This window comes from Lactuca serriola, chromosome 6 (genome assembly GCF_051521515.1).
Source record: "Lactuca serriola cultivar US96UC23 chromosome 6, Lser_US96UC23_V15, whole genome shotgun sequence".
NCBI classification, from domain to species: Eukaryota; Viridiplantae; Streptophyta; class Magnoliopsida; order Asterales; family Asteraceae; genus Lactuca; species Lactuca serriola.
The window spans coordinates 145,181,543-145,195,028 of record NC_136413.1 but is presented as its reverse complement, the minus strand read 5'-3'; the positions used below and the strand labels follow the sequence as shown (position 1 = coordinate 145,195,028).

Here is a 13,486-nt window from a genome sequence, read left to right as displayed (position 1 = left end):
AGCTGGAGCTTTGGTATGGAGATCGGGTCGGATTCTACATCGGATCCCATTCTATCTTTCTCTCTCTTTAGAATTGAATGAAATGGAAAGGGAAAAAGAAGAAAGGGTGTGTATTATAGGAGGTTGTTGGGTCGGGTGTTGCTGATCACACCCGAATTACACAAAGTCAAAACCATTTTACAAAAAGCAAAACCACTTTGACTTAAAACCCCAAGTTGAGATGACATCTCCCTCCCTTCCTCAACCTTTCCTTCCCACGCCTTTTTTTTAATTATAATGTTTCTATTTTCTTCAATTAGTGAAAAAGTTATAATGCTTAATAATAATTGATAGGCACGTATAAAATTATCAAAAACAAAAATGAGTAACTAAAAGAAATAGACACAAGTAATATAGAAATAAAGTATCATGTTAGCTGTAAATTTATATTTAATAATTTTCTAATTATTATTTTTTATTTATTTCTAAATACTATATATTTAATAAAAAATACATTTAAAGATCAAAGCATAATGTTTGAGAGTTGATGAACAAGCGACGATAGATTTTATTCTCAATGTTTTAAAAAATAGTTTGAATCGGCCGAATGATAGGGAAACTGGTAAGTAATCGATTCAACTAACGGTTTTATGCATATTTTTGGACTGGAATGAACCGGTTGATTTTTACAAAGAAAAAATTATTAAATCAATTAAATTGAGCCGGTTTAACCGCTTAAGTTGAATAACAACACACGAAAATAAAGTATTTTGCATAAGGAATTTAGGTGGTCTTTTCATATTTATTTAGACTTCTTTTAAATTGAATAAAATCACATGATAAATGTTATGAAGCGTGTATATTCAGTTAAAACTATACTTTGATTCAATACTATATTTTTTTATGAATGTGAATTGATGTAAAACTTATGGTTATATATATTTTTAATGTATTTGGTGTGATCTACAACTTATTTTTATGTATATTTTTAATGTTTGGACTTGTTTTTCTGTGTATTGTAATGTTTGAAATCGTGTGTTTATGTGTGCAGGAAATTAAAGAAAAACAAGAAAAATTTAGATACCCGGTTGAATTGACGATCAAACCGTTAAACCAATTGAAACGGGAATCGGTCACCATATCAGTTCTGTAACGCCTCGACTCCCATGTATTTGAATTTTGCATAAAAATGATCTTTTTTGACTTGTAACTCGTCGAGTTGATGGCCTCAACATGACGTGTAGGGAATTCTCTACTCGACGAGTTGAGATGGAAAACTTGATGAGTAGGAGCTGGAAAATGAAACCTTTAAGTTGAGATGGAAAACTCGAAGTTGACCATTTGCAGCTCATTTCAACTGAGAGAGGTGAGTTACCTTCCAGTAGAGGTGGGTCTAAGGCACCAATGTCAGCCCAACCAGTAGTTGATTATGTTTGAGATGATTGTCTTTGTGATAATTGTCTGGTTTGCCAATATCTGATATGATTTATGTGCTAGGATGCTATGATATATGTGTTAGTAGTAGTAGGGGTGAAATAGTCTTCGGATACCGGTTAAGAGATACCAAAAGGGTAGACAGTACCCATGCATGCCTAGTAGTATGTTTATGATATGTTATTATATGGTAGTGGTAGAGGGTGAAATAGTCCCCGGAACTGGTTGAGATAAACCGGAGGGGTAGGTCGGACACCCCGGTATGTCTGACAAGTGTAGGTTGAGCACCCCAGTATGCTCAACAGGGTAGGTCGGGCACCTAGATATGTCTGGTAGAGGTAGGTCAGGCACCCAGTGTCACACCCCCGAACCAGACGGCGGAACGTCCGGGGGCTGTTGTGACTCAATTGAATACCATCACAATGAATATACATGAATCATAACATCATTCATCACCAACATTTGAATATTACAACTGATAGTGTTTACATCCATTACATTGTCTCAAAACATTACATTCTCAAAAGTAGATTGTTCGATACTAATTAACACACAGCAAAACATCGTAGAGTACAATCCTTCCATCACTTTATCTGTTACCTGAGAATACAAGTATTTTGAAAAACGTCAACATATGAAATGTTGGTGAGTTCATAAGTAGTATTTGAAAAGCAATGTTTTGTATTGTTTTGAAAAACTACCAGAAAATCCGATATTTTCTGAAAAGAGTTTATGAAAAAGTTTGTGAAGATCCATAAGTATGCTTGTTTGTTTCTATAGTTGTAAAAATTGTTCATTAACTTGTACACGTTTCGAAACCGTATGTATTGAAAAACCCTAGGAAAACCCGATGTTTTCCTAACACTTTGAATTCCATGTAGTGGTTGTACCATCGCGGCGTGTGAAGTCATTGATTCCAGGCAACGTCGGATTATTGCGCATGGTGAATTGCTATAAACACGCGTTACGCAAACGACCAGTTTACAACTATACTAACGATCCCGTAGGCGTCGTCCGTACTATTCACGTAATCCAACCGCCCTGACTTCTAGTAGTCCCACATCCGAAGAGAAAGAGGGCACGAAGACCTCGATAACTCCGTTAGCCGGTTGGGGATAAAAAAAGAGTGTGAAGGGCCCTTGACCCGACTCGCATTAAAATAACCGACTTTACTAGCAGTACCAAAGGACCCTTGGGGACCAATAGTATAAAAGCCATTGAAAGTCCTTTTACGCTGTGTTAGATCATGTAAGACCCAACAACTCGTAAGGTTGAAGTCTTCGGGCCTAAAGATCAGGTCATTGGGCTAGCTAGGCCCAACAAACAAGATTTTACACTTTGGGGCCCAAAGATGGTGCGTCGACGTCTGTGCACTCTCACGTGTGTATTGAATTCACAAATGTTACTTGAGTGAATCGAGTTATCGTCGTGTTAGTAGTTTCGGGTTGTTATTGATTCGAGACCGAATCAATTCGTTTAACAACGATTTTTGGTATTGTTGTGTATTGTATTTCGTCGGTAGTCACGGTGCCAATATTTGATCACGATGGGTGTATTGAATTAGCCTTGAAATTTTTCTGTTTTCAGCCCCTCTTTATTTTGTAAATTTACTTTTTCAACCCTTTGCATAAATAAATTTCCGATTTAGTCCTTAAACTATTTTTCTTGGCATTTTAACATCAAAACTTATTGGAATTGATATTTTTCAACACATTTTTAGTTGAAAACAGTTTTAGTCCCTGAAAATACAGTTTTCTCGGTTGTAACCCCTCTTTTTCGCAGTCTTTACAATTTTGGCCCAAATTGGAAAATTTTTGCAACTTTGGTCCTTTTAAATTTTGAAAAGCATTTTAAACCTTAGAAAAGGACTTGGAACACTAGTAGTCCACTGTTTTACAGAAAAACACAGTTTTGACCCTTCAAAACAGAAAATTTCGCATATTGGGCCCTATTGGGCCGAAATTGTCATTTTTAGCCCATTAAGCTTGAAATTTATATTTTTAATCCTCCAAATGAGTATATTTCCAGAAAATATTTTATTGAAACTGTTTTGACACTCCTCATCCATCAGAATTCGTAATATGTCATTTTGGGCCCTTTAACTTTATATTTTTAACATTTTGTGTCCAAAAATTGAGTTTTTAGCCCAAAGAAGATGTTACTAAGCCACTTAGCTATTTTTCTTGAAATACTTTGTATGTAGAAATATAATTGATGCTAGTATCATTTAACATAAAGTATATCTCGATTTTTAGGGGTTTATGGCTAGATCCAACATCATAAACACACATATGAGCATAGAAATCATACAAGGCATACAAAACACATATAGATCTACACTTTCACTTGTATTCCCCCCCCCCCCCCAAAACTTATAAAACAGAAAAATAGGGAGTATGAAGCTCACCTTGTTTGAAGGTTTCGGTTTTTGATGAAGAAAGTGAGAGATTTCGGCCTAGCTTGCTTCTTGAGAGGATCCTCAAAACTATGATGTTTCTAGTAGGATAATCAAGAGATTTGTGATGTTTCTAGGAGGATTTGATCATAGATGAATTTATACAACTTGAGGGTGAAGTAACTTACCTAGCATGTGAGTTTGATGAACTTTCTTGTGCACACACACCCACTCACGGGTTTAAGGAGAAAATGGAAGAGTTCTTGAGGTTTTTGGGAGTGAAAGGAAACATGAATGATTTTTGGTGAGGGAGAATGGCCTTAGGCCGAGATTAAGAAGAGAGAGAGAGGAGAGAAGTGAGGTAACATTGCATGGATGTCCACCATGCAATAAGAAGGTGGCATCCTCACAAATTTCCCATAATTTCCAATTTTTGTTTTTATTTCCTTCACAATTCTTATCTCTTTTCTTCTTTTTTTTTATTAAACATGGGCCGATTTGGGCTAAGGAGAGAGGAAAGGAATCATCTTGGGCCCATACTCGAATTTATGAAGCCCAAAAATAAATTTTCGGCCCATTGGGGCAAATGAAATCTTTTATGGCCCAACAAGGCTCATTAGAGGTAAGATGGATTATTTTAGGCCCACATGGCCCAAAATACTAAGGTTTTATGAATGTGGTCTATTTAGAGCCCACTTAGGGCTTCTAGGCCCAATAGGAGAATTTTAGTTCATAAGGAACTTGGACCGGGATTACTAAGGTTTCCAACCCTTAGTTGAACATATGAGGTGTATTTTGAACGAGGATAGAGTATTGTATTCACTTAGAGTACATACTTTTACAATGGATGATGTTTATATGAAAATATAATTTCCTAGCTAAAAATGCTAGTTGTGACACCCAGGTATGCCTAACAGTATGTGAAATTCCAAATGAATTTCATCCATATGTTACAAACACTGAAGATGTAGAGGGAGATGGAAATTGTGGATTTCGGGCAATAGTTGTCTCCTACGATTATAGTCAAAATTATTGGTGTCAAATCCGCTCAAAACTATATAATGAGTTATTAGAAAACTGGGGACGATATGCAATGATTTTTCAGGATTATATAAACAACATACATCAATCGTTGAGTTCCATTGGATTGGGTTCTGTACAAAATGATTATTGGTTGATTATGTCGAATACATGATTCCTCATTGCTAATAAGTGTAGTGTAATCGTCTTTAGACAAACACGATTCATTGACCTGTTTTCTGTTTTGGCATGGTCCGCAAGAAATCTCACATCATAGATCTATTGTTCTCGTCTTCATTCATAATGTCTGTTATGTAAAAGTTGATTTACAAGAATCACATCCAATGCCTACAGTTTTGCCACTTTGGCATCACAACATATCAGAACGTTCTGTTGGATGAGAAATATTATATAATGCTCGACTTAATGTATGTATATTCCACCGAATGCACCACGTAATAACTGTAATATTCATGTAGTTGATGTCGCTGATAATTAATAAAATCAGAATATGACAGTGTTTGACAAAACGGTGGTAAATAAAAATTATAATTTAATTTATTATTGTTGTGAAAAAACATCATTTTAAGTTTTTTATTGTTCGTTTAATTGTTCGTGATATTTATTTACAATTTAAGGTGAAATGAACAAATATATATGCATGTTCGTTAGGTACGTTTTGCAGCCCAATTGATATCGTTAATATTAAATTTTAAAGAAAAATTTAAAATTGAAATATTATATGAAAATCCCTATAATAAAATTGAATATGTAATTATACAAAATAAAATTGATTATGTAATTATTCAAAGGTATACAAAATGAAATTGAGGTATTATATGTTAATTCCTAATATAAAATATTTAGTTAAGAGTTAAAGGTATAAATTATAAATTTAGTATATGTTAGAGGGTTATAAATGAAAGTTTTAATAAATTTGTATAACAACACCGATTACTTTACTGTGTCTGGTACAAACATAATTGAATATTATCTATAATCCCATCAAATTGGGTTACTTAAAAGTCAACGTGGTTTTTTGACCTTTAAAATGGTTTTTTGACTTTAAAATCGGATGTATTTAAAATCCCCCGTGCTAACGACATCTTATTATCTTTAAGAGGAGCGGGTGTGGGTAACGCCGGAATGGCGTTATCTGATGTGGCAATGCCATAACGGCATCATAACGGGGGAACACCGCCCCCCTCCCGTTATTAGATGTTATGTTATGGCGTGTGATGGTGGTAACATCTTGTAACGCGTGAAAAATCGGACCGTTTGCAAATTCAACCGTTTAAAAACGGTAACTTTAATAATAAAAAAAATTACCAATTACATTTTCATTATATATATATATATATATATATATATATATATATATATATATATATATATATATATATATATATATATATACATCATTCTTTTTACTACACATATTTCTCTATATCTATCTCTATTTCTATATCACTCAAAACACAAACACAAAAATCAACCAACTATAAATGAATTTGATCCGGCTCATCCGTACAATGATGATAACGACGAAGACGATTTGTTCGTGAGTATGATGTATCAGTATTACACAGACATGCTACTACAGCCAGATCCAGCTCCACTACTCACGCGACGTGTGGCGTTAAATAGAGATCGTGGGGAAGGGCATCGGTGGCTAGTTAACGATTACTTTGCGGAAAATTATGTCTACCAGCCAAGCGATTTCAAAAGAAGATTTTGTTTGCGAAAAAATGTCTTCGAAATGATAGTCAACGCTATGGAAGCAAGGTATCGTTTGATTCAACTTTTATAATTTACAAAATGTCACTTTTAGATAAAATGAATACAAATTTACATGTTTAATATTTAATTAGGTATCGTTTGTTTACTATATATTTAGGTATCGTTTGTTTCAACTTTTATAATTTATAAAATGTTACTTTTAGATAAAAATAAATATAATTTTTACGTGTTTAATATTTATTTAGATATGAATTTTTCCAAATGAGATATGATGCTAGAGGCAAACGAGGCTTCACAGGGTTGCAAAAATGTGTTGCTGCAATTAAACTTATGACAATGGGAGAGTCACCCGATTCTGTTAACGATTATATGAGAATGTCTGAGAAGACCGCACGAGAAAGTTTGTATTTATTGACAAGAGGTGTTGACGATTTGGCATGCTTTTTTCGGGGTTGCGGGGTTCTAACAACGACGTCAACGTTCTCGATCAAAAACCAATATTTGACGATCTTTTGTCAGGAAAAGCCACGGATGCTCCTTTCACAGTGAATGGAAATGAATATAAGTTCGGCTATTACCTTACAGACGGAATATATCCACAATATTTTACGTTTGTGAAGGCGTTTCGACACCTAATAGATCCAAGGGACAAATATTTCAAGAGACGACAAGAAGGAGCACGTAAGGACGTTGAACGTGCTTTTGGGGTTTTGAAATCAAAATGGCACATTGTTGAACATGCGGCGAGACCTAATGAGTTAGATACTCTACGATATATCATGTATGCATGTATCATAATGCATAACATGGTTGTTGAAGATAAAGGACACAATATTGCAACGTATTCTCCTACGGAACCAAGACATGTGCAATTTCAACTAGGGACATCAGAATATTTACATAAAGTGGTTGATATTCAAGATCAGCGAAAACACAAGCAACTCCGTGAAAACTTGGCGGATTACATCTATGTTGGTCACGAAGATGAAGATGAATAGTTTTAGGGCAAAAAATGTAGGTTTTATCATCTTTTTTTTTATTTTTTTGTTTTTTGTAGGTTTTTAAATGTTTTTGTGTTTTGTTGTAATTTTTTAATGTTGTTTTTAATTAAGATTTATTAAAATTTTATTTTTTACTTTTCAAATATAAATAAATAAAAAAAACAAATTCGAAATATAGAAAAAACATCAAAAAAAATATAAAATAAAATAAAAAATAATTTGTGTTATCACATGTTATTAGATGTTGCCCATTTCCACCTTGGGTGTTATAACACCATGTCTGAGTAAGATGCTGACATGACACCTTTTGGGTGTGGTAACATGTGATAACATGTTGCCTACACCTAGTAGTCTAAATAATGTGACGATTTACATGCGTGAGAGGATAAATACTACAATACCTTTTAAATATATAGGACGACATTTCTCTAAATAAATTATGGGTGCCAGTATCATGGGTATCGCTACTAGTACCAAAAACATGTACTATTAGATCGGAGGAAGTGGTGTCATCGAAACTATTCCATTTACTGACACATAAACGTCACATCATTTTTTACCATAAAAGTGTGTTTCTTTGCCACATCCAAAAAATTGTGCCACACTTTATTTTTAAAAAATTTAATTTAAATAAAAACTTTAATTTCATAAAAAAAACATAACATTTCATTAATTAAAATTAAAATCTGTTACATTACGTTACTTAAAAAACATAACATGATTTAAAAAAAAAAACTAAAAACTTAGAAAAAAAAACTAAAAGTCTTAAACCTAAACTAAAAAAAAACAATTAAAAACTTAGAAAAAAACAAGAAATTAAAACCGATTATCATAATATTTTTTGACGTCGGTAGGCTTTTCGGAAGAAAACATATTGAGAGCTTTTGAAAGAAAAATGTAAAATATAAAGAAATGTGAGTGGGGTTTAGTAAAAAAAATATATGTATATATATAGTTATTAAATAAAAAAATGAAATTTGAAAAAAGTGACCATTCAAACAGTCAATTTCTCTCACCTAATCACAAAACGCGGCGATTTTGTAACGCTTCAAATTTCAACCAAAAGTTTTCAATTAAAAATCTAAGTGTTTATTCAAATCACAACTACAAAATTTTAAATAGGACCATTTAATCTTAACACATTTATCAGAGTATCGTCAAAAGTTATCACGTGCACAAGTCTCTCATTGATGTGATGCAATCGAACCGTGACCCTCCTTCATTATAAGAAAACTTGAAACCATTTAAACCACAAATCGTAAGCACAAAACTTAGTGAATTCCACAAAATACCACACACAACACGTTACAATAAACAGTTATGGGTTATCAGCAACCCTAGAGACTACTCGAAGTCTCGGTGGACAAACAACTCGCCCCATGGGTTATCAGCAACCCTGGAGTCTATCCGAAGTCTCAGTGGGCAAACAGCACGCCATGTGGGTTAGGGATGAGCATTTGGACCGAACCGGCTCTTGGACCAGACCGGTTATGGAGAATTTTGTGGACCATGGACCGGACCGGATGAGTCGTGTCCGTGTCCGGTTCCGGGTCCAGGTCCGGGTTTTCCGGTTCTTGGACCCGTTTGGACCGATACAACTTTAATTGCATAGAGTACAAGTCGTTAAAATAAGGTTTTTCGTTTGATAGAACTCGTTAAAACAAATATGTTGTTGAGTTTTGATACGATACAACTTGTAAAAATGATTACGTTTCCGTTTCATGCATAACTAATCTACCTTGATGTATAATATTATAACTTGCAAATTTAATTTTCCAAATAAAAGCAACTAACATATAAATCAAGTTCACCAACAAAAATTAACAATCATAAGACAAACATACAAAAGTATTACCGTAACACCAAAAATCATAGTTTAAACTTTAAAATCAATCAAATTAACAAACTTAATAAACTCATAATCTATTCTTCCATTGGCCTCTTCTCAATATCATTGTTATCCATATCTAACATGTTTAAAGCTTGTGCAATCTCTACATAAACACAAATGAAAATGTTGTTAGTATTTAATAAAAAGTAATAATTGTATAAAAAAGAACAAAGATTGTAATTTTTTTACCCAAAGCTATATCATCATCGTTCAAGATGTCATCAACATTGTCAATTATCGGATTTGTTGACTTTCTCACCCAATCTTGGGTGCATAACAAAGCTTCAACTATCAACGTCGATAAACTAGTCTGATACTCACTTACAACTCTACCACATGTGCTAAACGCGGACTCGGACGCCACACTTGATATTTGTATCGCCAATATGTCTAACAACAAAGAATTAAATTGTAACAACATTAATTTATAAAGAAACTATGAAAGACTAAAAAAAGTAATCACCTTTCGCCATCCGAGCAATTGTCGGGAACCTAATCGCGTTTACTCTCCACCACCCGAGAATTAATTTTTTTTATAATTAACTATATTCTCTTTCAAATAAGTTTAGAACTCGTTATCTGTTGGATCCGAGTTGCTACCTCCCGTACAAAAAAATCACCGAAAAAATCGTTATCATCATCAACATCAATGACTATTTGACTCGCTTCTTATTGAGATGATCTACCGTTGTCAAATCGTTCCAAGTAGGTCATAAATAAATTTTTCATCCTATTCTCAACATCTCGAACCATTTGACGTGCTTTTATGTCTATGCCCGCGGGGGTCAATGACGGTTCCATGTACCCGATCATTTTTTAAAAGCATGTAACAAAAAAGGTGATTTGGTGGTAGGATTAAGTAAAACCACAAAGTACATAAAATCGTTCATCTTGTTGTATGCACCCCAATATTTTCCGTATTTCGTCTTCATGTCTTTTACCATTTCGAGAAACATTGGTTTGGTTGACCACTTTCTTAGATGTACGTCCACATCTATGACTCTCGGATAAAAAGATTTACCAAAGGTTTTGATGTAGCCGAAACAAGCTCTATTTTTGTCTTGAATTTTTCAAAGATCTTCACTATTTCGGTTACAATTTCAAAGTCATAATTTTCTTGTACTCTACCAAGATCCCTTTCATATGATTTATCTATCAAAGATACATAAAATTCAGAATAATAGTCTAAAATAATAGCTAAAAAGCTGAAATATTTCAGCTTTGATAGCTCAACTTTGAAAGACTGTAACTCGTTGAATATAATACAAAAATCAACCAAAATTATAGTCTAAATTTATCTATAAACTGTAAATTAAACGTTGAAAAAAACCATATGTCAATCCGTCTTAAAACAAATGAGTTATGGTTGTTTAAAAAATTCCACAGACTACAAAATTTTAAAAATGTTGCTGAAAAGCTGAAATTTTTCAGCTTTGATAGCTCAGCTTTGAAAGATTGTAACTCATTGAATATAATGCCAAAATCAACAAAATTATAGTACAAATTCATCTACAAACTTTAAATTAAACATTGGAAAAAACCACGTGTCAATCCGACTTACAACGAATGAGTTATAGTTGTTTAAAAAATTCCACAGATTACAAAATTGTAAAAATGTTGCTGAAAAGTCGAAAATTTTCAGCTTTGATAGCTCAACTTTGAAAGACTGTAACTCATTGAATATAATACCAAAATCAACAAAATTATAGTCTAAATTCATCTACAAACTGTAAATTAAACATTGGAAAAAACCGCATATCAATCCGACTTAAAACGAATGATTTATGGTTGTTTAAAATTTTTCACATATTACAAAATTTTAAAAATATTGTTGGAAAGCTGAAATATAACTTAAAAGTAAATATTACCTCTTACGCCAAATTCCATAAATGCTTCTTGTAACTGGTATGCGGACTTCAATAACTCGAAAGTCGAGTTCCATCGGGTACAGGTGTCACCACATAGAAACTTCTTCGTTTGTAAGCCACAATCTTTCATCGTCTTCTTGAACTTGTTTATTTTTTATGGTGACAATCTAATATACCGTACCACCTTTTTGATACACTCAACATGATAGTTTTGGTATTTTAGTCCATCCTTTACAATAAGGTTTAAAATGTGGGTCATACACCTAACTATAAAATGCTTTCCAACATCGTAAAGATTGGACAACTTTTTGACCAAAAAGTCAATTGCCTGTCGTTTGTAGCGGCGTTGTCCTAGGTAATGGTCATGACATTTTTTATTCTCCATCCATGAATACAATTGAGTAATTCTAGGCCCATATCCTCTCCCTTATGGCTATCTATCTCCCTAAAGTTTATAATTCTCTTGTGTATTATCCAATTCTCATTTATGAAGTGAGCGGTGACCACCATGTAAGTAGTCCTTTGACAAGAAGACGTCCAAGTGTCCATTGTCAAATGTATAGCAGTCTTTGGGTTACTTAAAAATTGAAGCATTTTGGTTCTTTCTTCAATGTAAAACTTGGAAACATTCTGGGATATCGTATGTCTAGATGGCAAAACGACCTTAGCATTAAGTGTGTTGGTGTATTCCATAAAAGCCTCGTTTTCAACAAACTTGAAAAGTAGTTCGCCTACCACAAAAAGGTTAAGTAATGTTTTTTTGATCCTAGTGTCCTCGTGTTTCCATGTTTTAACACTAGTCTTGTAACGACCCAATTTTCACGTCCAAAAATTTCATTTTTGATTAAATGATTTGCAAAACATTTGTAACAAAATATCATCCGATCATATCATTTAATAAAAACGTCTCTCGTATCTGAAAAACGAATTGTAAAAACATAATAATGTCAGAGTACAAATCCCATGATAACTCATAGTGCGGAAAACAAAGAGTGTGTGTATGATGTGCCGCTACCGCGCCAGCTCCTTCCCCTTTGCTGAAGAGATACCTTAAACCAAAACTGTAAACTGTAAGCACGAAGCTTAGTGAGTTCCCCCAGCGTACCACATACCATTCAATCACATAGCATACATACTGCCAGACAATTCTAGGGTGCCCGACCTACCCGGTACAGCCATTCTGGGGTGCTGACCTACCCGTACGACCATTCTGGGGTGCCGACCTACCCATGCGGGCATTCTGGGGTGCCGTCCTACCCATGCGGGCATTCTGGGGGTGCCGTCCAACCCATGTCAAGCCATTCTGGGGTGCTGACCTACCCGTCGGTCCTAACAACCGACCCTCAGGGACTATTCCACCCCTTACTGCTATTATCACATATATCATAACATAAACATACTATCAGACATATATGGGGTGTCCGAACTACCCTTCAGTCCTAACAACCGAACTTGGGGACTATTCCCCTCCTTCTACCACTATCACATATAACATATCATGCCAGCATATAAACATATCATCACGTACTGTCAGACATATCTGGGGTGTCTGACCTACCCTTCGGTCCTAACAACCGAACTCTACTACTATCTGTGACATCCCCATTTTCACGGCCAGAAAAGACCGATGTTGTTTATGCTTTATAAAAATCAGAGTACTTCATTTTATAAAAATGTTGCGGAATTTGTTCCCAGAAAAACATGGTAAATACGTTATTAAAACATTTTCGAAGAAACGTATTTATTTCATTTTAAAACGTTTGGGATGTCATCGTTAATACAGAAACATAAGCATAAACAGAACTTACAATTATTTACACTAGTGATCTACATCTCTTTAAATCTCTCAGTGTAGTGTCACTTCATATCAACACCTGTGATATAAATAAACTGAGTGGGTCAGGTTAGGAAACCTGGTGAGTACATAGGGTTTTCAACCCACAATAATATAATTATTATGTTTAAACAATCAAATAATCAACCCAATTACCCATCCCCATTATCTTCTTTATTCTTAAGGATCTACCCTAAGAATCAGCTATTTCTCATTCATTCATTCCTAAGGATCATCCTAAGGAAACAACATGAAGTCCATTGTTGCCAATGACACTTTGGTCAAGCGCAGCTGCTAATCTTGTCACTTAGGCACAGCTGCCAG

At 34.2% G+C, this 13,486-nt stretch overlaps 1 protein-coding gene across 1 annotated transcript; it reads left to right on the top strand.

Moving 5' to 3' along the window:
* The first annotated feature begins 6,398 nt into the window (after positions 1-6,398).
* Positions 6,399-7,566, top strand: LOC145060233 (uncharacterized). The gene is made up of 3 exons (XM_079007938.1): positions 6,399-6,613; positions 6,814-6,968; positions 7,088-7,566. The coding sequence occupies exons 1-3, from the start codon at positions 6,399-6,401 to the stop codon at positions 7,564-7,566; spliced, it is 849 nt and encodes a 282-aa protein (XP_078864064.1).
* Positions 7,567-13,486: the final 5,920 nt, after the last annotated feature.

Excerpts from the sequence above, each read along its gene's own strand:
- LOC145060233 (XM_079007938.1), top strand. The coding sequence starts at position 6,399 with ATGTATCAGTATTACACAGACATGCTACTACAGCCAGATCCAGCTCCA. Across the intron at positions 6,614-6,813 it reads GTCAACGCTATGGAAGCAAG|ATATGAATTTTTCCAAATGA; the intron begins GTATCGTTTGAT and ends ATATTTATTTAG. Across the intron at positions 6,969-7,087 it reads TGAGAAGACCGCACGAGAAA|GAAAAGCCACGGATGCTCCT; the intron begins GTTTGTATTTAT and ends ATCTTTTGTCAG.